We start from the raw sequence: 26,940 nt of genomic DNA, 5'->3' as shown, positions 1-26,940 counted from the left end.
TCCCGTGTCTGTCTCTCTCTCTCTCTCTCTCCCGTGTCTGCCTCTCTCTCTTTCCCGTGTCTGTCTCTCTCTCTCTCTCTCTCCCCCGTGCCTGCCTCTCTCTCTCTCTCTCCCGTGCCTGCCTCTCTCTCTCTCTCCCCCGTGTCTGCCTCTCTCTCTCTCCCCCGTGTCTGCCTCTCTCTCTCTCTCTCTCTCCCGTGTCTGCCTCTCTCTCTCTCTCTCTCCCCGTGTCTGCCTCTCTCTCTCTCTCTCCCGTGCCTGCCTCTCTCTCTCTCTCCCGTGTCTGCCTCTCTCTCTGTTCCGTGTCTGCCTCTCTCTCTGTCCCGTGTCTGCCTCTCTCTCTGTCCCGTGTCTGCCTCTCTCTCTGTCCCGTGTCTGCCTCTCTCTCTGTCCCGTGTCTGCCTCTCTCTCTGTCCCGTGTCTGCCTCTCTCTCTCTCCCGTGTCTGCCTCTCTCTCTCTCCCCGTGTCTGCCTCTCTCTCTCTCCCGTGTCTGCCTCTCTCTCTCTCCGTGTCTGCCTCTCTCTCTCTCTCTCTCGTGTCTGCCTCTCTCTCTCTCTCTCTCGTGTCTGCCTCTCTCTCTCCTCTCTCCCGTGTCTGCCTCTCTCTCCCGTGTCTGCCTCTCTCCTCTCTCGTGTCTGCCTCTCTCTCTCTCTCCCGTGTCTGCCTCTCTCTCTCTCCTGTGTGTCTGTCACTCTCCTCTCTCTGCTCTCTCTCTCGCCTGTTTCTCTCTGTCTACTGTCTCTCTCTCTCTCTCCTGTGCCTGCCCCTCTCTCGCGCGCTCCTGTGTGTGTGTCTGTCTTCTGTGTGTGTGACTCTCTCTTCTGTGTCTGTCTTCTGTGTGTGTGACTCTCTCTTCTGTGTCTGTGACTCTCTTCTGTGTGTGTGTGTGTGTGTGTCTGTCTCTGTCTTCTGTGTGTGTGTCTCTGTCTTCTGTGTGTGTGACTCTCTCTTCTGTGTGTGTGGCTCTCTTCTGTGTGTGTGTCTCTGTCTTCTGTGTGTGTGACTCTCTCTTCTGTGTGTGTGTGTGTGTGACTCTCTCTTCTGTGTGTGACTCTCTCTTCTGTGTGTGTCTCTCTCTCCTGTGTGTGTGTCTCTCTCTCCTGTGTGTGTGTCTCTCTCTCCTGTGTGTGTGACTCCCTCTTCTGTGTGTGTGTGTCATTCTTCTGTGTCACTTTGTGTTTGTGTCTCGCATGTATTTCTGTCTGGCTGTCTCACATGTTCTCCTATTCCCCATCCTTCTTTGTCTCTCCCTATCTGCCCCCTCCTCTCCCCCCCCCTCATCCTGTCCTCTGCCTCCCTGATGTCACTTCCTTCCCCCTCTCCTAACTCATCAGTCTCTGTTGTCACATTGTGTTTTCGGGGGGGAGGAGGGGGGGGGGGGGGCTTCCTCAGCTGCTATGTATACTGGTGACCCATGTTACAGGGCTGCAGTGTGTCTTCCTCATACTGCTCTACAGACCTGGCTCTTGCTAGTCCACCTTAACTCTGCCGTCTGTTCCACCTTAAGACGGCAGTGGGCTGGGTGTGGGTGTGGTGTGTGTGTGTGTGGTCAGGGAATCCCAGTGTGGGCGTGGCTTGTGTGTGCAGTGACGTCATCAGTGTCCCTTTAAACTTGGCTGTGAGGAGAGATGGTGAAGGTGAGGGAGGGAGGAGCTTGGTGAGGGAAGAGGAGCGTGAGAGAGAGCGCCCGATAAAGTCACACTGAACGGCGGACCGGCTCTGCTGTCTCTCCAGGAGCTGTCTCTCTCTCTCTCAGAACGTGTTTGGGTGGAGTTGGGGGAGTGCTGTTAGGACCCTCCCATGGCAGCTGTCTCTTTGTCCTGGAGGTGAGTGACAGCTAGAGCTTGACTTTGTTAATAGCACAGGGCAGTCATCTTGCTGTGTGTTTTTGTTATAGGCTGTCTTTCATTATTGTATAATCTTTGATCCCATCACTGTCTCCCCGTCCTCTTCTTTCTTTCATCATGCCTGTCTGTCTGTCTCTCTCTCACTCTCTCACGTCCTTCTCTCTTGCTTCTGATCCCCGTGTGTCTGTCTCTGTAACTCTCTTCCTATGCCTTACCCTCTGTCTCTCACACTCTAACTCTCTCGTCCCCCCTCTGTCTCTCTAACTCTCTTTCCTTATCTCCACCCCTGTGTTATGTGTGCTGTCTCTTTAACACTCTTTCCCTATCCTTCCCTCCGGTCTCTCGCACTCTCTCTGTTCCCCCTCCACCTGTCTCTTTATCACACAGTGTCGCCTTCTGCAGCGTTGCCTGGTCATGTGATCTATAGAGTTTTTCCTAACCCCTTCTCGGCCGGATCCCATTCATGCCATCGCTCAGCATGTTGGCTGCTGTTAACCCTTTCCTCTCAGTATCCCCCCCGCACACACACACACTGCTGACGCGCTGGGGAACTCCTGGCCTGACGCACTCTGTGGGCGGAGGAAATAATGGGGGGAAATTAAGGGAAATTCATATTTCTTCATTTGAAGCATTTATTGTGAATTCTATATGAATTCATGGTACTGTGTCTATAATGTGTATACTGATCCCGGTGTAGTAGTGTCTGTACTGTGTATACTGATCCCGGTGTAGTAGTGTCTGTACTGTGTATACTGATCCCGGTGTAGTAGTGTCTGTACTGTGTATACTGATCCCGGTGTAGTAGTGTCTGTACTGTGTATGCTGAACCCGGTGTAGTAGTGTCTGTACTGTGTATGCTGAACCCGATGTAGTAGTGTCTGTACTGTGTATGCTGAACCCGATGTAGTAGTGTCTGTACTGTGTATGCTGATCCCGGTGTAGTAGTTCTGTACTGTGTATACTGAACCCGGTGTAGTAGTGTCTGTACTGTGTATACTGATCCCGGTGTAGTAGTGTCTGTACTGTGTATACTGATCCCGGTGTAGTAGTGTCTGTACTGTGTATACTGGGCACGGTGTAGTAGTGTCTGTACTGTGTATACTGGGCACGGTGTAGTAGTGTCTGTACTGTGTGTATACTGGGCACGGTGTAGTAGTGTCTGTACTGTGTGTATACTGGGCACGGTGTAGCGCTGTCTGTACTGTGTGTATACTGGGCACGGTGTAGCGCTGTCTGTACTGTGTGTATACTGGGCACGGTGTAGCGCTGTCTGTACTGTGTGTATACTGGGCACGGTGTAGCGCTGTCTGTACTGTGTATACTGGGCACGGTGTAGCGCTGTCTGTACTGTGTGTATACTGGGCACGGTGTAGCGCTATCTGTACTGTGTGTATACTGGGCACGGTGTAGCGCTGTCTGTACTGTGTGTATACTGGGCACGGTGTAGCGCTGTCTGTACTGTGTATACTGGGCACGGTGTAGTAGTGTCTGTACTGTGTGTATACTGGGCACGGTGTAGTAGTGTCTGTACTGTGTGTACTGGGCACGGTGTAGCGCTATCTGTACTGTGTGTATACTGGGCACGGTGTAGCGCTGTCTGTACTGTGTGTATACTGGGCACGTTGTAGCGCTGTCTGTACTGTGTGTATACCGGGCACGGTGTAGTGTCTGTACTGTGTGTATACCGGGCACGGTGTAGCGCTGTCTGTACTGTGTGTATACCGGGCACGGTGTAGCGCTATCTGTACTGTGTGTATACCGGGCACGGTGTAGCACTGTCTGTACTGTGTGTATACTGGGCACGGTGTAGTAGTGTCTGTACTGTGTGTATACTGGGCACGGTGTAGCGCTATCTGTACTGTGTGTATACTGGGCACGGTGTAGCGCTGTCTGTACTGTGTGTATACTGGGCACGGTGTAGCGCTATCTGTACTGTGTGTATACTGGGCACGGTGTGTTCTCCTGGTCTCTAGTTTACAGACGTGTGGGAAGAAGAGCGTCAGACAATGACACTTAAATAGAGTTGTGACAACATCTTGTTTTCCTGCCTTCTCCTCTGCTCCTTCCTGCATGAAGTTCTCCCTTAGACAGTCAGGGGTTAATATGGTCGCACGTGTCTGTGTGTAGTCTATTAGTGGTGGGTGACACATAGGGGGTGTGTGATTTACGTGGTCTGCTGAGTAACACTCTCTTCTGTGTGTGAGTCTGGGGGAAACTGACTCAGCCAACGTGTGGGACGAATAATGTCATCATATCATTACATAGACTTCTGTATATCCTCCGCTATTCCGGGGAGGGGGGAGCGACTCATAATCCCTTCTGTCTGTGTCACCCTGCAGGGGGAGGGACAGGCTCATAGCTCCCTTCTGTCTGTGTCACCCTGCAGGGGGAGGGACAGGCTCATAGCTCCCTTCTGTCTGTGTCACTGTGTCACCCTGCAGGGGGAGGGCCGGCAAGACTTGTAGCCCCCTTCAGCATGTGTCACCCTACAGCGAGAGGGCCAGACTTTGTGTCTCTAGAATTGTATTGCATGTGCAGAGGTGAAGCACCCCTCCCCACCGAAAGTGAATTAATACAATTTACACATGTTCCAGCGAGTATAAATACAGAGATGCATGGCCTCGCATAGGAAAACAATGTCACCTGCCCCCTAGTGGCAACTCAAAGTTCGTGAATGTGCTGGCTCCAGGCTGACACCTGCTGTCCGCTTGTGAGAAGACGTTCTCTCATCTCTCTTCTCCCTTTTTGCTAGACTCTCTTGGTGACATCATGCTTCCCCCGCTGCGACTGCACCTCCACCAGTGAAGCCCAACAGATTGAAACGGTACCTTTTGGCGCCTGCATTACGCGAGCAAGCATGATTGCGCTATTTGTGTTCCACCCTGTGGTAACTCTTTCTCTTCTTCCCATTGACGTGGGTCCACCCCCCCCCTCCGTCACATCACAGTCTGGATGTATCGCTCACAGGACCAGTTTGGATCCCGCTTTCCCCGTGACCCCTTCATCAGTGGAATCAATACCGCGTGGAACCCACCTCACCCCAGGCCATGGGTTCCATCTGGCAGGTGAGGAGCCTTTTACCCTCTCTGCTGGGTCCTGGGTCTGGGTAACGGCAGGATTAATCACCTCGCGCAAATCTTCATCTCCTGCTGGCTAACTGTAAGGTGGTGGGGGGTCCTGTTAGTTGGCTGCCTCCGCTTTTAATGGCGACCTCGCATATTTGGAATATCAGTGCTGCGTGTAATTTGCGCGAGTGTCTCCGATTCTTAGTCTGGTACTTGCCAAGCTAACGAGACTCTTCCATTCAGAGGAATAAGTGTTATTACTCGGCAGACCTTTATATTGAGGGCCATGATTTTCCTATATTCCGTGTCAATTCTTCCCTCCCACTTTTTCCTTCTGTCTCTCCCTCTCAGATGCTCTACAAATCTTAGTCAACCTCCGCTGCCCCCTCACTTATCGTCTAGTCATGTGACCAACCTTGGCCATCCCAGCAAACCTTTTTACCCTCTTGGGTAAGTGTCTGGGTTTGGGCACCATTTGGGGGGTTAGATCAACACTGGGGCATGTCCTGATAATGCTTAAGGGTTGGTACTACGGGTTGGGTACGATATCCCGGAGGTGGCCATCCCGACGGTCACATTACCGGCAGCGGAATCCCGACTGTCAAAATCCCAATGAATTATACTGAGTATTCTAACCCTAAGCCACCCCTCCTGCACCCTAACCCCAACCTTCCCCTTCAGCAGCCTAACCCGGAATGTCCCCTACCATATCCTAACCCTAACCTTCCCCCCCAGTGCCTAAACCTAACCCTAAACCTCACCATCTGGATTTGTCTGTATTTTGACCTTCAGGATTCTGCTGTCAGTATTACTAGCTCGTCTTATTAGTTTACTTTTTTTTGTTTTTAACAATGTTTTTTTCCTTTTGTCTGTTATTTGGTTCCGGTCAGCAGCTCTCCCCCTAGCCATCGCTTTGGCAAATTGGAGCGGGTACATTCATGCGTACAGAGCCTCCTGCGAGATGAACAGCAGCCTCAGATCTGGGAGCAGCTGGGTCAGATCTACGAGTCGGAGCAAGAGTGGGAAGATGCCGTGCGCTGCTACCAGACCGCCGCCCGCTATCACGGTGGTTACGAGCTCAATGCTCACATCTCCCGCCTCCAGCAGGTAAACTGACGCGTTTTACTGCTGACGCGTTTCGCTGCCCATGCTGCTTTCCCCCTCTTCTTTACTGTTTTCCCCTTTTAAGATCTCTCCATCCTCTCCAAACTTATAACACCGGTTTTGCTCTTGCCCTCAGACTCGCCTGTGGAATATCCACTCCTCTCCTCCTCACCATCGGCCCAAATCGCTGCCACGTTTACAGCAAGTTTGGGATCTTATGCAGCACGAGGTGAGTGTACGTGGTAGCTTTTTATGGCGTTCATTGTTATAGGAGTAAGGTGACAGTAACCGAACGTTTTACAATGTTTTCAGCAAAAGAGGCATTTTGGAGTGAAAAGAGGACCCCCGCAATTGAAGCGTCCAGTCCCCCCTTCTGATTCGCCGGCAATCCAGTCAGCACCCCATAATCCACTGGGAGGAGACGAGCAGCCCATGAAGAGGAGGAGGAGTGGAAGCCCTGATCAGGTTAGGGTTACTTCCTGGTGCAGTTTGGAATGGTAGTTTTAGATACCCTACAACAGAAGGTCTTAGGGCCGTATTCAATTTGGAGCAAAAAGCCGTTTTCGGCGAAACTATTTCGCCGGTGACGTCGTTTTTGCCAATTTCATTTATCCCCCTATTCAATTTCCCCAACTTTTCGCCAGTGCGAAAAGTTTGCGCATTGTAGCCAGCGGAAAAGTAGCGGCAATGGATGCCCGGCTGGAAAAAGTGCAGCGTTGGGGTACAAACTTGCGGGGACCAACCTAAACCTTTTTTACACCCCCCTTGATGCGAACTGCGTCAAAAACGCAAAAAAAAATTACACAAAGGACACCCCAAAAAAAAACACTTTGAAAAAATGGGCGAAAAAAATAAAAAAGTTGGGGTACAAATTCAAAAACAAGCGAAATAGCCTCTGGGGGGGTCTGAAAGTATGGGGGATGTTTTTTTTTTATTGCAGGTGCTTGCTGAAAGTGCTTTTTTTTTTTTTGTGCACTTTAAAGCTTTATTTTAGTGGCTTTGAACTATGCTTGCACCCATTTTCATGTACCCCAAATTTGATGGCGAATAGTCCGGACTCGGACTTTTCGCTCCAAATTTAATACGGGCCATAGTGTGAAGCCAGGAAGATAGCAAGTCAGTACTCAGAACAACCTTCCAGTTCTTGAGTAAATTGTACAGATTTCACAAAGTCCCAAAGCAGGAAATGTTCTGTCTATATGGTTCCATTCACCTGTCATCGCCAGTGCTTGTAGGGAACATTCAGGTCCGGCTTCTGTAACCAGAAGGTGATGGAGCGGAAATGGAGAATTAGCATAAGAAACCGGATATTGCTGCTTCCAGAACTAACACTGGGATCTCTACACTAGAAAACGAGGACTATAACCTTGGAGAACACCCTTCCTGTAGAATTATCTCATTACATGTGTCCAGTCTCGGGGGGTGGTGTTATCTGTCAAAAACAATACCCCCTTCTCAAGCATTGATGTCGGAAGCTTTAGCTGGAGGTGTGATACATTGGGAAGACTTACCGTTGGCGTTGAGCTGACGGCATGGTCGGCCAAAGCTGGCGTTTTAACACTTGGTGAATGCCAGCCCTGACACCGTAGGAATATGTGTGAGGTTATGTCTGAAAATGTTGACGCGTGTCCTGGTCTTTTCTCTCCTCCCAGCAAAGGAGGGTTAACACTGGCCTACATTCCGCGCCAGTCCCATCCGGTCCTGGGAATTTGTACCATCAAGCTCCCACAAAACCGAATGTCTGGAATCCACTTAACCACGAGCCCTGGGTGGAGCGTCGGGAGAGGCAGGTAAGAACTGATGGCGAATGGTATTCTGGCTCTCAGCGAGACAATTAGTCAAAATGGTGACTCTGTAAATTAACAAACCTTTCACCTTGCCTGCAGGATCCCCGCCTTCCTCCCCACGTTCCCTCTTACTCCCCGTACTGCCCCCCACGTCCTCCACCACCACTACACCAGCAGCCCCGTCCTCCAAGTGACCTTAGCGAGGCTCGGAGTCAGAGGTCACCTGCGGAGGCCATTCCAGCACCACCTCCTCTCCACGTGCCTTACGACCACAGAAGACCCCGCATCCCACCACAAAAGATATCTAGGTCTGATCTGCCCCCTGTAAGTATCCTCGGAACCCACCAGTGTTCTTCAGGTCTTACGTTCAGATCAGCAGTTCTCAACCACAACCCTCAGGTACCACTAACAGGTCATATTGGATAATTACTGACCCAGCAAAGTATATTAACTCACCTGTGCATGAATAAAGATGTCCTCAAAACATGACCTGTTGGTGGTACTTGTGGATTAGGGTCGAGAACCCCTGGTTCAGATCAATCAACATTCTTTTCGCTAGACAGGTTAAAAATAATTTTGGCAATTTTTTTATTTTTTTTTGCAGCCCTCTGATCACTATCCAAGCCCTGTGGGCACCGCAGTCAGTATCTGTCCTCCAGAAGTGAGAGAACATGCAAAACCAATCTGCCCGCCACTCCAACCCAAGCCGTCTTCCACCTCTTCTCTCCAGCAAAGCTGGGCGCCAGCCCCAGTCAAGGAGGAGGTGAAGGGAGAAGATGAACTGGACGAGATTCTGTATGGAGAAGGTCATATGCCGGGCAAATCAGAGGGATACTATCCACCATGCGATAACCCAGTGGGGTCTAGTATCTTTGACCACCGAACTCAGGGCATCACCACCAGCAAAGTCAGGCCAAGGCCTGAGGCCTTCCAGGATACAAACCTGGATCATGTAATCAAGAGCCTGCAAAAAATTGATGATTCTGGGATATTTGCCCCAAAGAAAGAGGAGGAGATGGAGAAAGAGATAAGTAAAAGTCCTCCGCACCCAGAACTGGACATCAAAGGCAAGCCAGTAAGCCATGGACTCAGCATGTCCGAGGGCAGCTATTCAGGGGGGAAGAGGTCACCAGCTCAAGAGGACAATGCCTCGTTCTGCTCTTCTTCTATCCCCTACCACAAAGATACCTCAGGAAACCTTCAGGTGCTAGGCTTAGCTGCTTCGTCAACAGCACCTCCTTTAGTCTCCACTCAGAAGTCTTTAAGCCCAAATCCAGCCTTGTCAGAAAGAAAAGGACGTGAGGAGGTGAAAGGACAGTCCTCCGGGTGTAATCAGCTCTTTGATTTTCCCGCGGGGCAGCTGACGGAGCCGTTTGAGGAAGCCACAGAGTTTGCAAAGATTTTACCTGATGGCTTGGATGACATTATGAAAATGCTGGACGAGTCTATCGAAAAGGAGGAAGGGAGCGGGCATTCCAGTGGCGAGGATTTCATTCCTACTGCCCCATCAGTGTGCTCACAAGCCGAGGCCAGAACAACACCCATCCTTAAAGGTTCGACTCAGACCAAGGCTTTGAGCAGTACTGTTTCTGGGGCGAAGCCGTCTGAGGGAAGGGCGGGGGAGTTGTTCACCTACTATGGCCCTAAAAAAGCAATACTGGGGCAAGAAGCTGTTAGTGAAGGAAAGCCTGCTCAGCATGGAGGGAATAGTGTCTTGAAGTCGCTAGCAAGTGTTTTGGAGGGACAGAAGTATTCCTATCGTGGAGGACATAGCCTCAAAACTGGAGGAGGTTCTGCCTACTTCACTGGTGCTACTATTGTGGGGAAGCGTAATGTTGACCCATACACTGCGCAATCTACCTCACACCGGGCCTGGGAGTCTAAGTCGGGAGCAGCCCCTACCTCAGATGTGATGGGGCAAGGGGTGGTAGTTACAAGGCCTGGCGTTCGGACAGAGACGGACATTTTGGAGGATATATCTCGAGCTTGTGAAACATTGGTGGAAGGTGCAAGGGGTTCTGGGTGCAGCCGAGTGGAGAAGGAGGAGAAAGAGGCACAGAGGCCTGATGTAATAGTTGAGAAAAAATTTGAGAACATTTGGGGTGCTGAAAAACAGGACACTGCTACTAAGCCTAAAAAACTATGGGCCTCTGATAAGCTGGAGGGTGTGATTGTGAGGAAACCGGAGGCCTCAAGGATAGTGGATAAATCTGAAAGCCGCATTGAAAAGAGTCCAGGGCCACAGTGGGGCGTAGAGAGGTCAGACGAGAAGGATGATGGCAAGAAGGAGACCACTTGGGGTGTAGATAGGATAGAAGAACCACCAAGACGCGAGGAGCTGGTCGGTGGGGAATTGAAAAAGTCACTCAAGGCAGTTGAAAAAAAGACTCCTGCTGTTAAGAGTGAAGTTATTTCGGCTGCATCAGTCGGACTGAGTCCAGGGAAACTGCCAGAGGCATCTGCAAATGAGTTTGGCCAGAACGATGTGTCGCTTGAGAGACACCACAGAGTTACTGGCCGAGAATCGCCCAAGAAATCTACAGAATCGCAGAAGCCCCAGGGAGCGGTTCGTGAGAGTGGTCCACCCGAAATGGCAAGTTCGCGGTTGGAGAATGACGGCGGGAAATCCCCTTCCGGAGAGGCAACCGCGGCGGAAGTGGATAATGTGAAGGAGACGGAGAGACCTCAAGAGAGAATAACGATCTCCCTACCTGCCCCGACCCGGAGCAAAGATGAGGGTAGAAGAAGAGATAGGAGGCATCGAAAGACAAAGCGGGACAGAAGCAGGCGTGCAAAGGAGAGTAGATCCCAGAAGGACAAGGAGAGGCAAATCTTGGGCAACCTGGATCTCCAAAGCCAGTGCAGAGACGCCCCTAAATCATCTAAACAAGGGTCAGGGGGAGAGAGGAGAAAATCGGAGGGCGGGAGGAGAGCTGGGGAGGATGGTCACCACAACCAGACCACCTCCCCTCTACCTCCAACGTCTGCACCACCTCCGTCCTCCCATGGCACGGCAAACTCGGACCTGTTAAAGATGAGACCCTACACAGAGGGACCACCCAAGGAGTTAAAGATACGGCTGATAAAGGTGGAGAGTGGGGACCGTGAGACCTTCATTGCTTCCGAAGTGGAGGAGAAGAGGCTGCAGGCCAGTGAACTGACAGTAAACCATACTGCTGCGGAAATCGTCAAGGCGAGCAAGTGAGTGCTCTATAGGGAGGCGGGGAGTGATTGTAACTTGTCACAGCGGTCGGGGTAATGCCCCGATCCCTGGTAAAATGTCAGATCTTTGGTCCATTCCGTCAGTGGGAAAGCCATCTTATTCTGTCTGTAATTGGAAATGGCTGTAAAAGGCATGTAAAGATCACCTTTCACTGACCCTCCGTCGCTGAGGTTGCACGGCCATGGTGTACGCAGTTGTTAGATTGATTATTATTGAGCAACCTTGTCTATGTCCGGTTACCTCTTGTGCTCTGGCTGACCTGTCCTCTCTTTTACTCATCAGGAATATGGTGCTGAAGGGGAAATACAAGGAGTCTTATGTCCTACCTTCCATGTCTGTGAAGCCTCCAGTGGGAACAGAACAGAACATCCCCCGAGAGAGACTGAAACCCCCAACACCTAGTATCTATGTACGTCTGTTACCTGTGTGTACTATAATGCAGAGGCCACTTAGTATGTCCCTCCCCCTGCAGGGTGACACAGACAGAAGGGAGCTATGAGCCTGTCCCTCCCCCTGCAGGGTGACACAGACAGAAGGGAGCTATGAGCCTGTCCCTCCCCCTGCAGGGTGACACAGACAGAAGGGAGCTATGAGCCTGTCCCTCCCCCTGCAGGGTGACACAGACAGAAGGGAGCTATGAGCCTGTCCCTCCCCCTGCAGGGTGACACAGACAGAAGGGAGCTATGAGCCTGTCCCTCCCCCTGCAGGGTGACACAGACAGAAGGGAGCTATGAGCCTGTCCCTCCCCCTGCAGGGTGACACAGACAGAAGGGAGCTATGAGCCTGTCCCTCCCCCTGCAGGGTGACACAGACAGAAGGGAGCTATGAGCCTGTCCCTCCCCCTGCAGGGTGACACAGACAGAAGGGAGCTATGAGCCTGTCCCTCCCCCTGCAGGGTGACACAGACAGAAGGGAGCTATGAGCCTGTCCCTCCCCCTGCAGGGTGACACAGACAGAAGGGAGCTATGAGCCTGTCCCTCCCCCTGCAGGGTGACACAGACAGAAGGGAGCTATGAGCCTGTCCCTCCCCCTGCAGGGTGACACAGACAGAAGGGAGCTATGAGCCTGTCCCTCCCCCTGCAGGGTGACACAGACAGAAGGGAGCTATGAGCCTGTCCCTCCCCCTGCAGGGTGACACAGACAGAAGGGAGCTATGAGCCTGTCCCTCCCCCTCCTGACAATATACTGACTTTGGTTTCCCCTATGTTGCAGTTGGAGAGTAAGAGAGACGCATTTTCCCCGATTCTTCTTCAATTCTGCACTGACCCCAAGAACCCGATCACAGTGATCCGTGGGCTGGCGGGATCCCTGCGGCTAAGTGAGTTTCCCAGATGGTGACTTCTGCTGCATATGAGAGAGGGGGAAATGGTGTTTCCAGTAACACCAACATTACACCCCACCACAGTTTTGTGTTACCCATGGACGTAGGAGCAGCAGTATACTGTCAACGCTGTAGGATGGGAGCATAAGCCGTGTGAAAATGACATGGGTATAAGTAATGGGATAGAATATAGTGTAGCATCATTAACACCAATGTACAAATAAGGGTGAGGGGGAATGGAAGACAGGTCGCACCAAGGACTGAGATTCAAAACATCATAAATTCTCAAATAACCCTTAAATTCCTAATGCTATTATACATTTATAATCAGGTAAGGGGTGCTACTCAGGGACATTATACATTATTAATGATCAGGTAAGGGGCGCTACTCAGGGACATTATACATTATTAATGATCAGGTAAGGGGCGCTACTCAGGGACATTATATATTATTAATGATCAGGTAAGGGGCGCTACTCAGGGACATTATACATTATTAATGATCAGGTAAGGGGTGCTACTCAGGGACATTATATATTATTAATGATCAGGTAAGGGGCGCTACTCAGGGACATTATACATTATTAATGATCAGGTAAGGGGTGCTACTCAGGGACATTATACATTATTAATGATCAGGTAAGGGGTGCTACTCAGGGACATTATATATTATTAATGATCAGGTAAGGGGTGCTACTCAGGGACATTATGTATTATTAATGATCAGGTAAGGGGTGCTACTCAGGGACATAATATATTATTAATGATCAGGTAAGGGGTGCTACTCAGGGACATTATATATTATTAATGATCAGGTAAGGGGTGCTACTCAGGGACATTATATATTATTAATGATCAGGTGAGGGGCGCTACTCAGGGACATTATATATTATTAATGATCAGGTAAGGGGCGCTACTCAGGGACATTATACATTATTAATGATCAGGTAAGGGGCGCTACTCAGGGACATAATATATTATTAATGATCAGGTAAGGGGTGCTACTCAGGGACATTATATATTATTAATGATCAGGTAAGGGGTGCTACTCAGGGACATTATACATTATTAATGATCAGGTAAGGGATGCTACTCAGGGACATTATATATTAATGATCAGGTAAGGGGCGCTACTCAGGGACATTATATATTATTAATGATCAGGTAAGGGCTGCTACTCAGGGACATTATACATTATTAATGATCAGGTAAGGGGCGCTACTCAGGGACATTATATATTATTAATGATCAGGTAAGGGGTGCTACTCAGGGACATTATATATTATTAATGATCAGGTAAGGGATGCTACTCAGGGACATTATATATTAATGATCAGGTAAGGGGCGCTACTCAGGGACATTATATATTATTAATGATCAGGTAAGGGGCGCTACTCAGGGACATTATATATTATTAATGATCAGGTAAGGGGCGCTACTCAGGGACATTATATATTATTAATGATCAGGTAAGGGGTGCTACTCAGGGACATTATATATTATTAATGATCAGGTAAGGGCTGCTACTCAGGGACATTATACATTATTAATGATCAGGTAAGGGGCGCTACTCAGGGACATTATATATTATTAATGATCAGGTAAGGGGTGCTACTCAGGGGCATAATATATTATTAATGATCAGGTAAGGGGTGCTACTCAGGGACATTATACATTATTAATGATCAGGTAAGGGCTGCTACTCAGGGGCATAATATATTATTAATGATCAGGTAAGGGGTGCTACTCAGGGGCATAATATATTATTAATGATCAGGTAAGGGGCGCTACTCAGGGACATAATATATTATTAATGATCAGGTAAGGGGCGCTACTCAGGGACATTATATATTATTAATGATCAGGTAAGGGGTGCTACTCAGGGACATTATATATTATTAATGATCAGGTAAGGGATGCTACTCAGGGACATTATATATTATTAATGATCAGGTAAGGGGTGCTACTCAGGGACATTATATATTATTAATGATCAGGTAAGGGGTGCTACTCAGGGACATTATATATTATTAATGATCAGGTAAGGGATGCTACTCAGGGACATTATATATTATTAATGATCAGGTAAGGGGTGCTACTCAGGGACATTATATATTATTAATGATCAGGTAAGAGGCGCTACTCAGGGACATTATATATTATTAATGATCAGGTAAGGGGTGCTACTCAGGGACATTATATATTATTAATGATCAGGGAAGGGGTGCTACTCAGGGACATTATATATTATTAATGATCAGGTAAGGGATGCTACTCAGGGACATTATACATTATTAATGATCAGGTAAGAGGCGCTACTCAGGGACATTATATATTATTAATGATCAGGGAAGGGGTGCTACTCAGGGACATTATATATTATTAATGATCAGGGAAGGGGTGCTACTCAGGGACATTATATATTATTAATGATCAGGGAAGGGGTGCTACTCAGGGACATTATATATTATTAATGATCAGGGAAGGGGTGCTACTCAGGGACATTATATATTATTTCAAAAAAAGAGAGAAGGGAAGAATCGCTATAGGAGTGCACTAATACTTATAATATAAATAAAATATAACCTTTATTATAATTCTTAAAATGCACCCTTGGGTGAACAAACACAGCTAAATTCAAAAACCTACAATATTACATATAACAGAACATATTAAAATGTGTGCTCAGTCCTATATATTTGTCACATATACACTTGATAGTGTCCCTTTGTGTACCTATTACATTTATAATGCTCCTAAATTCAATGACCGTTTGAGAGGTTCTCAACTTATTGGCTGCTTAATAGAGAGTATCTGCGATTAGCGTGACCCACGTGTGTACGTCTCATTTGAGTAGATCCAGTTATACTCATGTGTGCTTACAAATCTGATATATCAACCAAATGAATCCCCTTACTAGGGTGTTATATTACGATATAACACATTATAGAACATTTCTCTGTTTGTAATTGTCTTTCCACAACACCACGTTGTTTCCAGAACAGCGACACTGTATCAATCTGAAGAGTCTGGTTTAATAGTGGGTAACAAACAGATCATTACAGAGTATCCAGCCTGCCAGGAATTCCTCTAATTTACAGGTGCTTGTTCCCATTCGTCACTAATTAATATTTCGGTTCATGCACACGGGGTAATAGTATAATATAAAGCGGCACTGCTGACTCTGGCCGTATAGCGCTCTCATTCAGCCGAGTTATCGCTTTGAGTCTGGCCACGTGTCTCCTCTCGGTTTGCCTGGTATATCTCCTGCTCGGAGAGTAATAGCTGCACTATTTGCACCGGCTCTGCAGCGCCGTGCGAAAGCTACAGCTAGACTTACTATCAATTCAGTGGAGCTTCAATTTCTATCATAACGTTCAAATTCTAGGTACAACAGGTATTATTAACATTCAGGACTGGCGCAGAGGACGCCTAGACACGTGTTTCGCTTCTGCTTTCTCCAAAGGCCGACCAATGCTGTGTTTGTTCACCCTAGGCTGTATTTTAAGAATTATAATAAAGGTTATACTTTATTTTTATTATAAGTTATAGTGCACTCATATAGGGATTCTTCCCTTCTCTCCTTTTTTGAATTAACACCGATGTATTATGAACGATTGCTCAAGTCCTTCACAGAAATGTTTTCTATAGAGTTATAATCTCCAGTACGGGGGGGGGGGGGGAGCAGTCAGGCTACAAGGCGAAAGGCCAGGCGAACCTCGGCCACAGGTATAGCCACCAAACCTCTTGTTTGCCCCCTACCCGTTTCCTCCGCCCGTCTCTGGTTCTCCCCACTTTACTCGGCTGCCAGTCAACCCGGCGCTCTTGTAATCTATGTTCTCACTCTCTCCCAGACCTTGGCCTCTTCTCCACGAAGACCTTGGTGGAGGCCAACGGAGACCACACGGTTGAAGTCCGTACTCAGGTGCAGCAGCCATCCGACGAGAACTGGGACTCCTCTGGGACTCGCCAAATCTGGCACTGCGAGAGCAGTCGGTCCCACACCACCATCGCCAAATATGCTCAGTATCAGGCCTCATCCTTCCAGGAGTCCCTGCAGGTAAGGTGCTCAGTCTGCAGATTATCTGAGGTGCACCCCCCCCCCCCCCCCCCCCCCGACAACAGAGGCTAGAGGCGCCCCATTCCAGGGAAATTATATAATGGTAAATCTTACATTGCTATAAAGTAAAACAAAATTGGTTTAGCGGCGCAAGAATTGCAGATATGTGCTGCTCAGAGACCGGGTATAAAGGTTCACTCCTGTGTGCAAATGAAGATATTAAATGTAATTCCCAGCAGCAACATAGGCAGTGTTATTTGTGCAGCCTTGAATCCGCAGTATATAATAATCCAGTGTTTCCCCTGAAGTCTATATGGAGCTTTTCGTGAGTATATATAGCCCGTGCAGTGGGGAGGAGCCGTTTGGTCCGTACAGCGGGCGAGCGCGCCAGCTCATTCCAGGATGCAGACAGCAGGCGTCCCTCTTAATGCCTGCAGACAAGGGAGCCGTGTTCATCCATAAACTTAACGCGTTTCTCAGAGTAGCCTCGGCTTTCCTCAGTGCCCTCAGTGTTACTGTGAATAGATAAGACTGCACAATTGCTGGGGCCCACAAAATGGCCGCCCCCACTGTGGTGAGGTGACGTGTTTCCTGCTCTGCAATGAGCAATGAAAGGCTAAAAAAGATAAAATAGAGTGAAATGTGCAGGAGGAGGGTGTGAGAATTTTTCCTCCCTCACACCCCGTCCTTCCCAGTTTCCTTCCTGCTTTTATGACTGCGTTCTGTCCGATAATTTTCGCCTCCGCCTCCTCCTGCCATTGGCGCTCAGCCCAGCGCCCGTTCTGGTTTCTAAGCCTCTGTCCATTTCCTCCTTGCAGGAAGATAAAGACAGCGACGAGGAGTCCAACGAGCCGGACAGTACCACAGAGAGCCCACCACTCAGGTAAGTGGTCTCTCGGGGCCAAGAGAACCGTTTCCCATTGTGGGGACTCCTTAGCTCTGACTGTTGTAGTCCAATCATCTGGATTAGAATCAAAGGATTACATCGGGCCTTGGCTCATTCAGCGAGAAAGTGGAAGTCTTAAATGTGCGGACGTATTTGGGAGGGGAGAACGTCCCAACTAAACGCGAAATCACCGTGTTAGATTAAAACAGCCCAAATTTGTATTTTTCCCCCTTGGGTCCCAATATGGATCGTCCAGCTGCAAATCTATATCCATCGGTTATATCTAGCTCTCAACAAGGCCCAATGTGCCCAGCTGGTGTCTCTGCCCGGCTAGCACTGGAGACCACCCATGATCCAGCTCCCAACAAGGCCCAATGTGCCCAGCTGGTGTCTCTGCCCGGCTGGCACTGGAGACCACCCATGATCCATGATCTAGCTCCCAACAAGGCCCAATGTGCCCAGCTGGTGTCTCTGCCCGGCTAGCACTGGAGACTACCCATGATCCATGATCTAGCTCCCAACAAGGCCCAATGTGTCCAGCTGGTGTCTCTGCCCGGCTGGCACTGGAGACCACCCATGATCCATGATCTAGCTCCCAACAAGGCCCAATGTGTCCAGCTGGTGTCTCTGCCCGGCTAGCACTGGAGACTACCCATGATCCATGATCTAGCTCCCAACAAGGCCCAATGTGCCCAGCTGGTGTCATTGCCCGGCTGGCACTGGAGACCACCCATGATCTAGCTCCCAACAAGGCCCAATGTGCCCAGCTGGTGTCATTGCCCGGCTGGCACTGGAGACCACCCATGATCCATGATCTAGCTCCCAACAAGGCCCAATGTGCCCAGCTGGTGTCTCTGCCCGGCTGGCACTGGTGACCACCCAGGCTATAAAGTGCTGATCTGTTTTTTTTAGATTCTTTTAATTATTTATAAAAATGTGTCGTCTTTTTTTTTTTTTTGTCTCTTCCAGCACAAACCCGGACCAGAAAACCCCTCACATTATTAAATTTGGAACCAACATCGACCTCTCTGATCCTAAAAGGTGAGACTGCCCGTGTGGGACTGGGACTGAGCCAGTCTTTGGGCCTTTCAAGTTATTAAGGGAAGGTGTTTAAAATGCATCCAGTGTGCGATAATGTCGTCATTCTGTACATGTCACGTTGGGGATGACAGTGCGGCAGTGCCCGCCGACACAGTATGGCGGGTGACGTACTTGCATGTGCCAACGCAGTAGTGTAGTGCCCCTGGAAGCAATGATAAAATGTGGCCAACTCATTGTTGACCCCGGAAATGAAGCCCCAACAGTAATATGCCAGAGGTACAACCCCAGGGGGTATTCTCCATCCACCTAGCGCTGTGAGCTTTGTAGCGTAAGAAGAGAGGGGAATGTTCCCTTAGCTGTAGATGGCTGTCAGGTTCCCTTCCATACCGTACATGTCTCTCTCTGCTACAATCTAGGTGGAAGCCTCAGTTACAGGAGCTGCTGAAGTTACCTTCCTTCATGCGTGTGACATCTAATGGAAACATGTTAAGCCATGTGGGTCATACTATCCTTGGTATGAACACGGTGCAGCTCTACATGAAGGTCCCAGGAAGCCGCACTCCAGGTACAATTCCTCACCCCTGTCAGGTCTGTCTCTCTCTCTCTCTCCTTAGTCTCCCATCTCCCTCCCCCCGCTCTCACTTTGCTATTTCTGTCTATCTCTCACTCCTTCCCTCCCTCTATTCTTTCTATTTCTCTTATCTCTCTCTCTCACCTGGCTCTGTCTCTCTCAAGTTTTTCTCTGCTTCGCTCCTCTCTTTCTGTCTGTCTGTCTAAATGCTGTCTCTCTTCCTCTTTTCCCCAGTTTCTCGATCTGGTCTTTCTCTTTTTTTTTTTCTCTGTGTCTCTCTTTCTGTGTCTCTTTCTGTGTCTCTCTTTCTGTGTTCTCTCGCTCACACTGACTGTCACCCTGCGTCTCCTTCCTCAGCTCTCTCTCTCTCTCTCTCTCTCTCTCTCTCTCTCTCTCTCTCACACTGACTGTCACCCTGCATCTCCTTCCTCAGCGCGCTCTTTCTCTCTCTCACACTGACTGTCACCCTGCGTCTCCTTCCTCAGCACGCTCTCTTTCTCTCTCTCACACTGACTGTCACCCTGCGTCTCCTTCCTCAGCGCGCTCTCTTTCTCTCTCTCGCACTGACTGTCACCCTGCGTCTCCTTCCTCAGCGCTCTCTCTCTAGCTCTCTGTCGCTCTCTCTCACACTGACTGTCACCCTGCGTCTCCTTCCTCCGCTCTCTCTCTCTGTCTCTCTCTCACACTGACTGTCACCCTGCATCTCCTTCCTCAGCGCGCTCTTTCTCTCTCTCACACTGACTGTCACCCTGCGTCTCCTTCCTCAGCACGCTCTCTTTCTCTCTCTCACACTGACTGTCACCCTGCGTCTCCTTCCTCAGCGCGCTCTCTTTCTCTCTCTCGCACTGACTGTCACCCTGCGTCTCCTTCCTCAGCGCTCTCTCTCTAGCTCTCTGTCGCTCTCTCTCACACTGACTGTCACCCTGCGTCTCCTTCCTCCGCTCTCTCTCTCTGTCTCTCTCTCTCGCACTGACTGTCACCCTGCGTCTCCTTCCTCAGCGCTCTCTCTCTATCTCTCTGTCGCTCTCTCTCTCTCTCTCTCTCTCACACTGACTGTCACCCTGCGTCTCCTTCCTCAGCGCGCTCTCTTTCTCTCTCTCACACTGACTGTCACCCTGCGTCTCCTTCCTCAGCGCTCTCTCTCTAGCTCTCTGTCGCTCTCTCTCACACTGACTGTCACCCTGCGTCTCCTTCCTCCGCTCTCTCTCTCTGTCTCTCTCTCTCGCACTGACTGTCACCCTGCGTCTCCTTCCTCAGCGCTCTCTCTCTAGCTCTCTGTCGCGCTCTCTTTCTCTCTCTCACACTGACTGTCACCCTGCGTCTCCTTCCTCAGCGCGCTCTCTTTCTCTCTCTCACACTGACTGTCACCCTGCGTCTCCTTCCTCAGCGCTCTCTCTCTAGCTCTCTGTCGCTCTCTCTCACACTGACTGTCACCCTGTGTCTCCTTCCTCCGCTCTCTCTCTCTGTCTCTCTCTCGCACTGACTGTCACCCTGCGTCTCCTTCCTCAGCGCTCTCTCTCTAGCTCTCTGTCGCTCTCTCTCACACTGACTGTCACCCTGCGTCTCCTTCCTCAGCGCTCTCTCTCTATCTCTCTGTCGCTCTCTCTCTCTCTCTCTCACACTGACTGTCACCCTGCGTCTCCTTCCTCAGCTCACTCTGTCTCTCTCTCTCTCTCTCTCTCTCTCTCTCTCTCTCTCACACTGTCACCCTGCGTCTCCTTCCTCAGCGCTCTCTCTCTCTCTCTCTCTCTCTCACACTGTCACCCTGCGTCTCCTTCCTCAGCTCTCTCTCTCTCTCACACTGTCACCCTGCGTCTCCTTCCTCAGCTCTCTCTCTCTCTCTCTGTCTCTCTCTCACACTGACTGTCACCCTGCGTCTCCTTCCTCAGGTCACCAGGAGAATAACAATTTCTGCTCAGTCAATATAAACATTGGTCCCGGGGACTGTGAATGGTTCGCTGTGCATGAGAATTACTGGGAGAAGATCAGCGCCTTCTGTGAAAGGTGAGACTCAGATCTGTAACTTCATCGTCCCCAGGGCCCTATAGCCTTGGGGCCCCCCGAGGTCACCTGTGTAGCACTCCCTAACTTAGCTTCTTCCTTCAGGCATAATGTGGATTACCTGACGGGTTCTTGGTGGCCGGTTTTGGAAGATCTCTACCACACTGATATCCCTGTATATCGGTTTGTGCAGCGGCCTGGAGATCTGGTCTGGATAAACGCTGGAACCGTGCACTGGGTGCAGGCCATAGGGTGGTGCAACAACATTGCCTGGAACGTGGGGCCCCTCACACGTGAGTAACTCTCATTATATCTCCATGTCCCAGTGTCCTTATCCGAGAGCACCACGTGAAAACTGGAGCAATAACTCTTTTATAGATTAATGACTGTTGCTATAGTTTCAGAATGGTCATATTATGGTCATGGTTATATCTGTTCCATACAACTTTCCCGTGTGTCCCCATCACTCCGCGTGTCCCCGTACGTCTGATCAGTAACTGTTCTATGTATCCTCTCCTGTCCCCGTACATCAGTAACTGTTCTATGTATCCTCTCCTGTCCCCGTACATCAGTAACTGTTCTATGTCTCCTCTCCTGTCCCCGTACATCAGTAACTGGTCTATGTATCCTCTCCTGTCCCCGTACATCAGTAACTGTTCTATGTATCCTCTCCTGTCCCCGTACATCAGTAACTGGTCTATGTATCCTCTCCTGTCTGGTCTATGTATCCTCTCCTGTCCCCGTACATCAGTAACTGTTCTATGTATCCTCTCCTGTCCCCGTACATCAGTAACTGGTCTATGTATCCTCTCCTGTCCCCGTACATCAGTAACTGTTCTATGTATCCTCTCCTGTCCCCGTACATCAGTAACTGGTCTATGTATCCTCTCCTGTCCCCGTACATCAGTAACTGGTCTATGTATCCTCTCCTGTCCCCGTACATCAGTAACTGTTCAATGTATCCTCTCCTGTCCCCGTACATCAGTAACTGGTCTATGTATCCTCTCCTGTCCCCGTACATCAGTAACTGGTCTATGTATCCTCTCCTGTCTGGTCTATGTATCCTCTCCTGTCCCCGTACATCAGTAACTGTTCTATGTCTCCTCTCCTGTCCCCGTACATCAGTAACTGGTCTATGTATCCTCTCCTGTCTGGTCTATGTGTCCTCTCCTGTCCCCGTACATCAGTAACTGGTCTATGTATCCTCTCCTGTCTGGTCTATGTATCCTCTCCTGTCCCCGTACATCAGTAACTGTTCTATGTATCCTCTCCTGTCCCCGTACATCAGTAACTGGTCTATGTATCCTCTCCTGTCCCCGTACATCAGTAACTGTTCTATGTCTCCTCTCCTGTCCCCGTACATCAGTAACTGGTGTATGTATCCTCTCCTGTCCCCGTACATCAGTAACTGTTCTATGTATCCTCTCCTGTCCCCGTACATCAGTAACTGGTCTATGTATCCTCTCCTGTCTGGTCTATGTGTCCTCTCCTGTCCCCGTACATCAGTAACTGGTCTATGTATCCTCTCCTGTCTGGTCTATATATCCTCTCCTGTCCCCGTACATCAGTAACTGTTCTATGTATCCTCTCCTGTCCCCGTACATCAGTAACTGGTCTATGTATCCTCTCCTGTCTGGTCTATGTATCCTCTCCTGTCCCCGTACATCAGTAACTGGTCTATGTATCCTCTCCTGTCCCCGTACATCAGTAACTGGTCTATGTATCCTCTCCTGTCTGGTCTATGTATCCTCTCCTGTCCCCGTACATCAGTAACTGGTCTATGTATCCTCTCCTGTCTGGTCTATGTATCCTCTCCTGTCCCCGTACATCAGTAACTGGTCTATGTATCCTCTCCTGTCCCCGTACATCAGTAACTGGTCTATGTATCCTCTCCTGTCCCCGTACATCAGTAACTGGTCTATGTATCCTCTCCTGTCTGGTCTATGTATCCTCTCCTGTCCCCGTACATCAGTAACTGGTGTATGTATCCTCTCCTGTCCCCGTACATCAGTAACTGGTCTATGTATCCTCTCCTGTCTGGTCTATGTGTCCTCTCCTGTCCCCGTACATCAGTAACTGTTCTATGTATCCTCTCCTGTCCCCGTACATCAGTAACTGGTCTATGTATCCTCTCCTGTCTGGTCTATGTATCCTCTCCTGTCCCCGTACATCAGTAACTGTTCTATGTCTCCTCTCCTGTCCCCGTACATCAGTAACTGGTCTATGTGTCCTCTCCTGTCCCCGTACATCAGTAACTGGTCTATGTATCCTCTCCTGTCCCCGTACATCTTACCAGTCCAAGCTTCTTGTGTCCTCTTCTGTCTTTCTGCAGCTTATCAATACCAGCTGGCTCTGGAGCGGTTTGAATGGAATGAAGTGAAGAACGTGAAATCCATTGTACCTATGATCCACGTTTCATGGAATGTGTCCCGAACTGTGAAAATCAGTGACCCAGACCTGTACCGTATGATAAAGTGAGTGGCTGTTCCTCTGATCTCCTCCCCATTCGTTTCTCATATTGTCTTCTATCTCCTCTATTTACTCCTCTTCTCTCATCTCTGTTCTCCTTCTCACCCCCAGTCTCCCATCTACTCTTCCATCTCCTATATGTCCAACTCAATTGCCATCTCTGGTCTCCTCCCCATTCTCACCTCCCGTCGTCTTCTCTTCTTTCTCCTATATGCCCAACTCAATTGCCATCTCTGGTCGTCTCCCGTCTTCTCTATCTTTCTTTGTTGATCTCTTTTCTATCTATGTTCTCCCATCTCTGATGTCCTCTCCATTCTTACCTCCAGGCTCCTGTCCTCTCTATCTCCTTTTTCTGTTGACCTCTCTTCACATCTCTGGTGTCCTCCTCATTTTTTAACTCCAGTCTTGTCTTCTGTCTCCTTTATGTCCACCTCACTTTCCATCTCTACTCTCCTCCTTCTTGTTCTCTTCTCTTCGTCTCCTGTTTTCTCTCCCTCCAGCTCTGGTCTTTTCTTCTATATCCACTTTCTTTCCATCTACTATAGTCTAATCCTCCTTCTCTTTTAGGCTGTGATTCAATAGTTGTAGACGCCGCCTGCTGGACATGTGTACGAATAGGCGCCCTATGGAGCAATTCAATTGTTTCTCTGTTCGGACTTCCATTAGTGGGCTACAAGTGTCGGGTCTAGCTGCGCATAGCGGCTACACCTGTCTAAAGAAGTGGTTATGACGCCATCGAAACACCAGACTTTGCCCACATTTCTCCTCGCACCTCAGGAGACTGCGAGAAGAAATGTGCCTCCCCCCCCACCCGCAGCTGTAGGCATTGATTGAATCACTCCATCGGGCGCCTATTCGTATAGAGGTCCGGGGGAAGGGGGTGGGCTTCTAAAACAATTGAATCGCCCCTTAGTGTTTACTCATATGTCTTCTTTGTTTACACCTATCCTTTCTGTCTGTTTTCTTCTTCATCATGTCCATAAGGGGACACAGGGACGACGCTGGGGTATAGGCAGGCCAGGCTAAGTTTGGTGCCGCAGAAGCAGCCTCATACTTTTTATTTTTTATGAGTAGGCAGCGCCAGGGGGCGCTGCCATCCACCAACCGCCGAGCAGGTCAGCGACCTCGGCCGGATGTTCACAGCACGTAGAGGACCGCAGCCGGATGCCAGGGGAACACAGCTAAGGCGACTCCCTGCGGCTCTTGCCACTGGCGCTGGAGAACACCAGCGGTGCTGAGAGCAGGTGGCCCCGCTAGAGCACAAGGGCATTCAGGCAGTGGGGGTGGGGGGGGGGGGGGGCTCTACTGTGTAGGCGGCCATTGCCCTGGAGCTCTGTGTCAGCAGGGGGAGGTAGGCTTTCCCCGTTAGCTCCTCCCCCGGCCCATGATGTGATCCTTCACAGAGGCTTCACCCAATTGGGTTTCTCCTCCTCCTCTCTCCTCCCGGTCACAGGCGCTGAGCGGCCATTGCTGAGCTGCGCTGCCTACAGTTAGTCTCCGAGAGGTTGGCTCCTGTCTCCCTGTATACCTCCCCTCGGGTCAGGTTATACAGTCTAGCTCCATCCAGCCGACTGGAGTTTGGATTGTTGAGCACTATCTGCCAAAATTTTCTTTATGCCTTGACTGTGGCAGTGTGCTTGTTCTGTTTTTCTGTCTTTTATTTGCTGTATACTGTATGAGGGTTTCATTCAATTCCCCCTCTGCTAAGCCCCACTCATTGTTACATTTGTGCGGCCCCATAGATTCTTTGCACTGTTCTGTATTGCACACATCCGTTTGTATAACCCGGTGTGTGGGAATTACCTTGGAATTCACTGACATGTCTTCCAAGAACAGAGCGCCCAAGGAGGTGGAGGCCTCCTTTTCTGTGTACATGTAGAACTTGTTCTGCTGGTCTTTCCATTACACAACGGGGTCCAGGACGGTCTACAGCCACAGCTTCCAGCCAGGAACTGGCGCGTGGGCGGCCAACCTGCCACAGATAATGTCGCAGTTGGTTGAACGCCTTACAGCCCCCCTGCACCAGTCCTCTCTACTTTGGGGGGTTCAACCTGCCCCTATTATGCAGTCTCATCTGCAGCCGCCCGCGCTGGAACCCCCATGGATGAGCACCTTCTTCCAACCAGTGTAGGGTTTAGCACAGGTGTCTGCCTCCTTTCAGCAGGTGGGTATCCGGTTGTTTGATCGACCACCGTACAGAGACTCCATCTAGGTCGACAAACCATAGATCGACCGCACCTCTATATCGACAAACACGAGATCGACGCGGACATTAGATCAACACTACATATGATGGAAACAAAGCATACCGACAATATGAAGATCGACAACACACAAGATTAATAAAAGATCGAAATTAAATAAGTCGACAGTTAATCGACATATAAATGATCAACACGTTACAGTTAGACAATACAAAAAGGTATACATCCTATACGCTGCCCGCTAATAGCGCATCCCCCGCCGCTTCTTTCAACTATGGCACTACAGGTACCAGCCAGCCCTTTCATCCCTGCAAGCACTCCTGGCAATGCAAGCCCCAACATCCACCCTGCAGCCCTTGTTCCGAATTGCTGGGCACTCCCATGCTCTGCAGTGCACCCCTTCATCAACCCCCCTGTGGTCCCCGCTATTCCTGGACGCCTGGATCTGGGCGCATCTTCACCCTGGCAATAACAAGCCGTCTAGCTTAAGACGCTGCCCTCTAGCTAAAGACGCTGCCAGCTAATAGCGCATCCCCCGCCTCTACTTTCAACAGTGGCACTACAGGTCCCAGCCAGCCTTTCATCCGTGCAAGCGCTCCTGGCAATGCAAGCCCCAACATCCACCCTGCGGCCCTTGTTCCTAATTGCTGGGCACCCCCACGCTCTGCAGTGCACCCCCTCATCAATGCTCCACTGCATCTTCCTCTACGGCTGGATCTCCTGTCTCTGGGCCCGTGCTACCACCCAGACCTCGCCCCTCTCACTTTGACGGGGTGGGTCTTGAGACATCAGGGGTTTTCGCGGTCGGTCATTCGTACCATGCTGAAAGCACGGAAACCCTCCTCTGCTGGGATTTATAATTGGGTTTGGCGTACATACTTCTCCTGGTGTTCTACCAGGGGCCTTAAACCCAGATCCTTTCGGCTTTCCTGAGTCCTCTCCTTTCTATAGGCGGGTCTTCACCCTTCATTTTCTTCCAGATACGGATTGCGTTAATGCCTGATGTCCAAACTTTCTTTCAGGGAGTGCTCCACTTGCAGCCCCTTTTGTTCTTCCGGTAGCTCCATGGGACTTTGTGCTTCAAGCCCTTAATCTTCTCCTTTTGAGCCTTTGGACTTGGTGGACATTCTTTGGCTCACGTGGAAGACCATCTTGTCGTCTCGCTCTCTGTTTCTGGTCTTTCTCTCTGACCGGACAGTTCTTCGGACTCGGCTAGGCTACCTTTCCGAAGGTAGTTTTGAGATTTCACCTTAATCAGGAGATTGTGGTCCAGGCTTTTCAGTCTCCGGAGGTTTCTTTGTTGGAGTCCTCATTAGATGTTGTGAGGGCTTTCCGGATCTATGTTGAGCATACAAGGGGA

General features: G+C 49.8%; 1 protein-coding gene across 3 annotated transcripts in view; it reads left to right on the top strand.

The window, feature by feature from the left end:
- Positions 1–1,721: 1,721 nt before the first annotated feature.
- The window catches only part of KDM6B (lysine demethylase 6B), a 37,423-nt gene continuing 12,204 nt past the window's right edge, over positions 1,722–26,940 (top strand). The window contains exons 1-19 of one of the 3 annotated variants that reach the window (XM_088464091.1): positions 1,722–1,827; positions 4,601–4,672; positions 4,796–4,913; positions 5,265–5,363; positions 5,807–6,020; positions 6,154–6,246; positions 6,330–6,482; positions 7,670–7,807; positions 7,904–8,128; positions 8,409–11,005; positions 11,310–11,436; positions 12,240–12,345; positions 16,203–16,408; positions 17,227–17,291; positions 18,264–18,335; positions 18,752–18,900; positions 20,796–20,910; positions 21,013–21,200; positions 23,240–23,381. In XM_088464091.1, coding sequence (XP_088320217.1) covers positions 4,801–4,913; positions 5,265–5,363; positions 5,807–6,020; positions 6,154–6,246; positions 6,330–6,482; positions 7,670–7,807; positions 7,904–8,128; positions 8,409–11,005; positions 11,310–11,436; positions 12,240–12,345; positions 16,203–16,408; positions 17,227–17,291; positions 18,264–18,335; positions 18,752–18,900; positions 20,796–20,910; positions 21,013–21,200; positions 23,240–23,381 — 4,802 coding nt within the window. In that variant the 5' untranslated portion in view covers positions 1,722–1,827; positions 4,601–4,672; positions 4,796–4,800. Of the gene's footprint in view, positions 1,828–4,600; positions 4,673–4,795; positions 4,914–5,264; positions 5,364–5,803; positions 6,021–6,153; positions 6,247–6,329; positions 6,483–7,669; positions 7,808–7,903; positions 8,129–8,408; positions 11,006–11,309; positions 11,437–12,239; positions 12,346–16,202; positions 16,409–17,226; positions 17,292–18,263; positions 18,336–18,751; positions 18,901–20,795; positions 20,911–21,012; positions 21,201–23,239; positions 23,382–26,940 lie in introns of all 3 variants that reach the window. The other 2 variants (XM_088464090.1, XM_088464092.1) reach the window with 2 other exon arrangements.

This window comes from Taudactylus pleione, unplaced genomic scaffold (genome assembly GCF_031769625.1).
Source record: "Taudactylus pleione unplaced genomic scaffold, aTauple2 ptg001574l, whole genome shotgun sequence".
NCBI lineage: Eukaryota > Metazoa > Chordata > Amphibia > Anura > Myobatrachidae > Taudactylus > Taudactylus pleione.
Note: the sequence above shows the minus strand (reverse complement) of the source record. Positions and strands in the feature narration are given on the sequence as shown.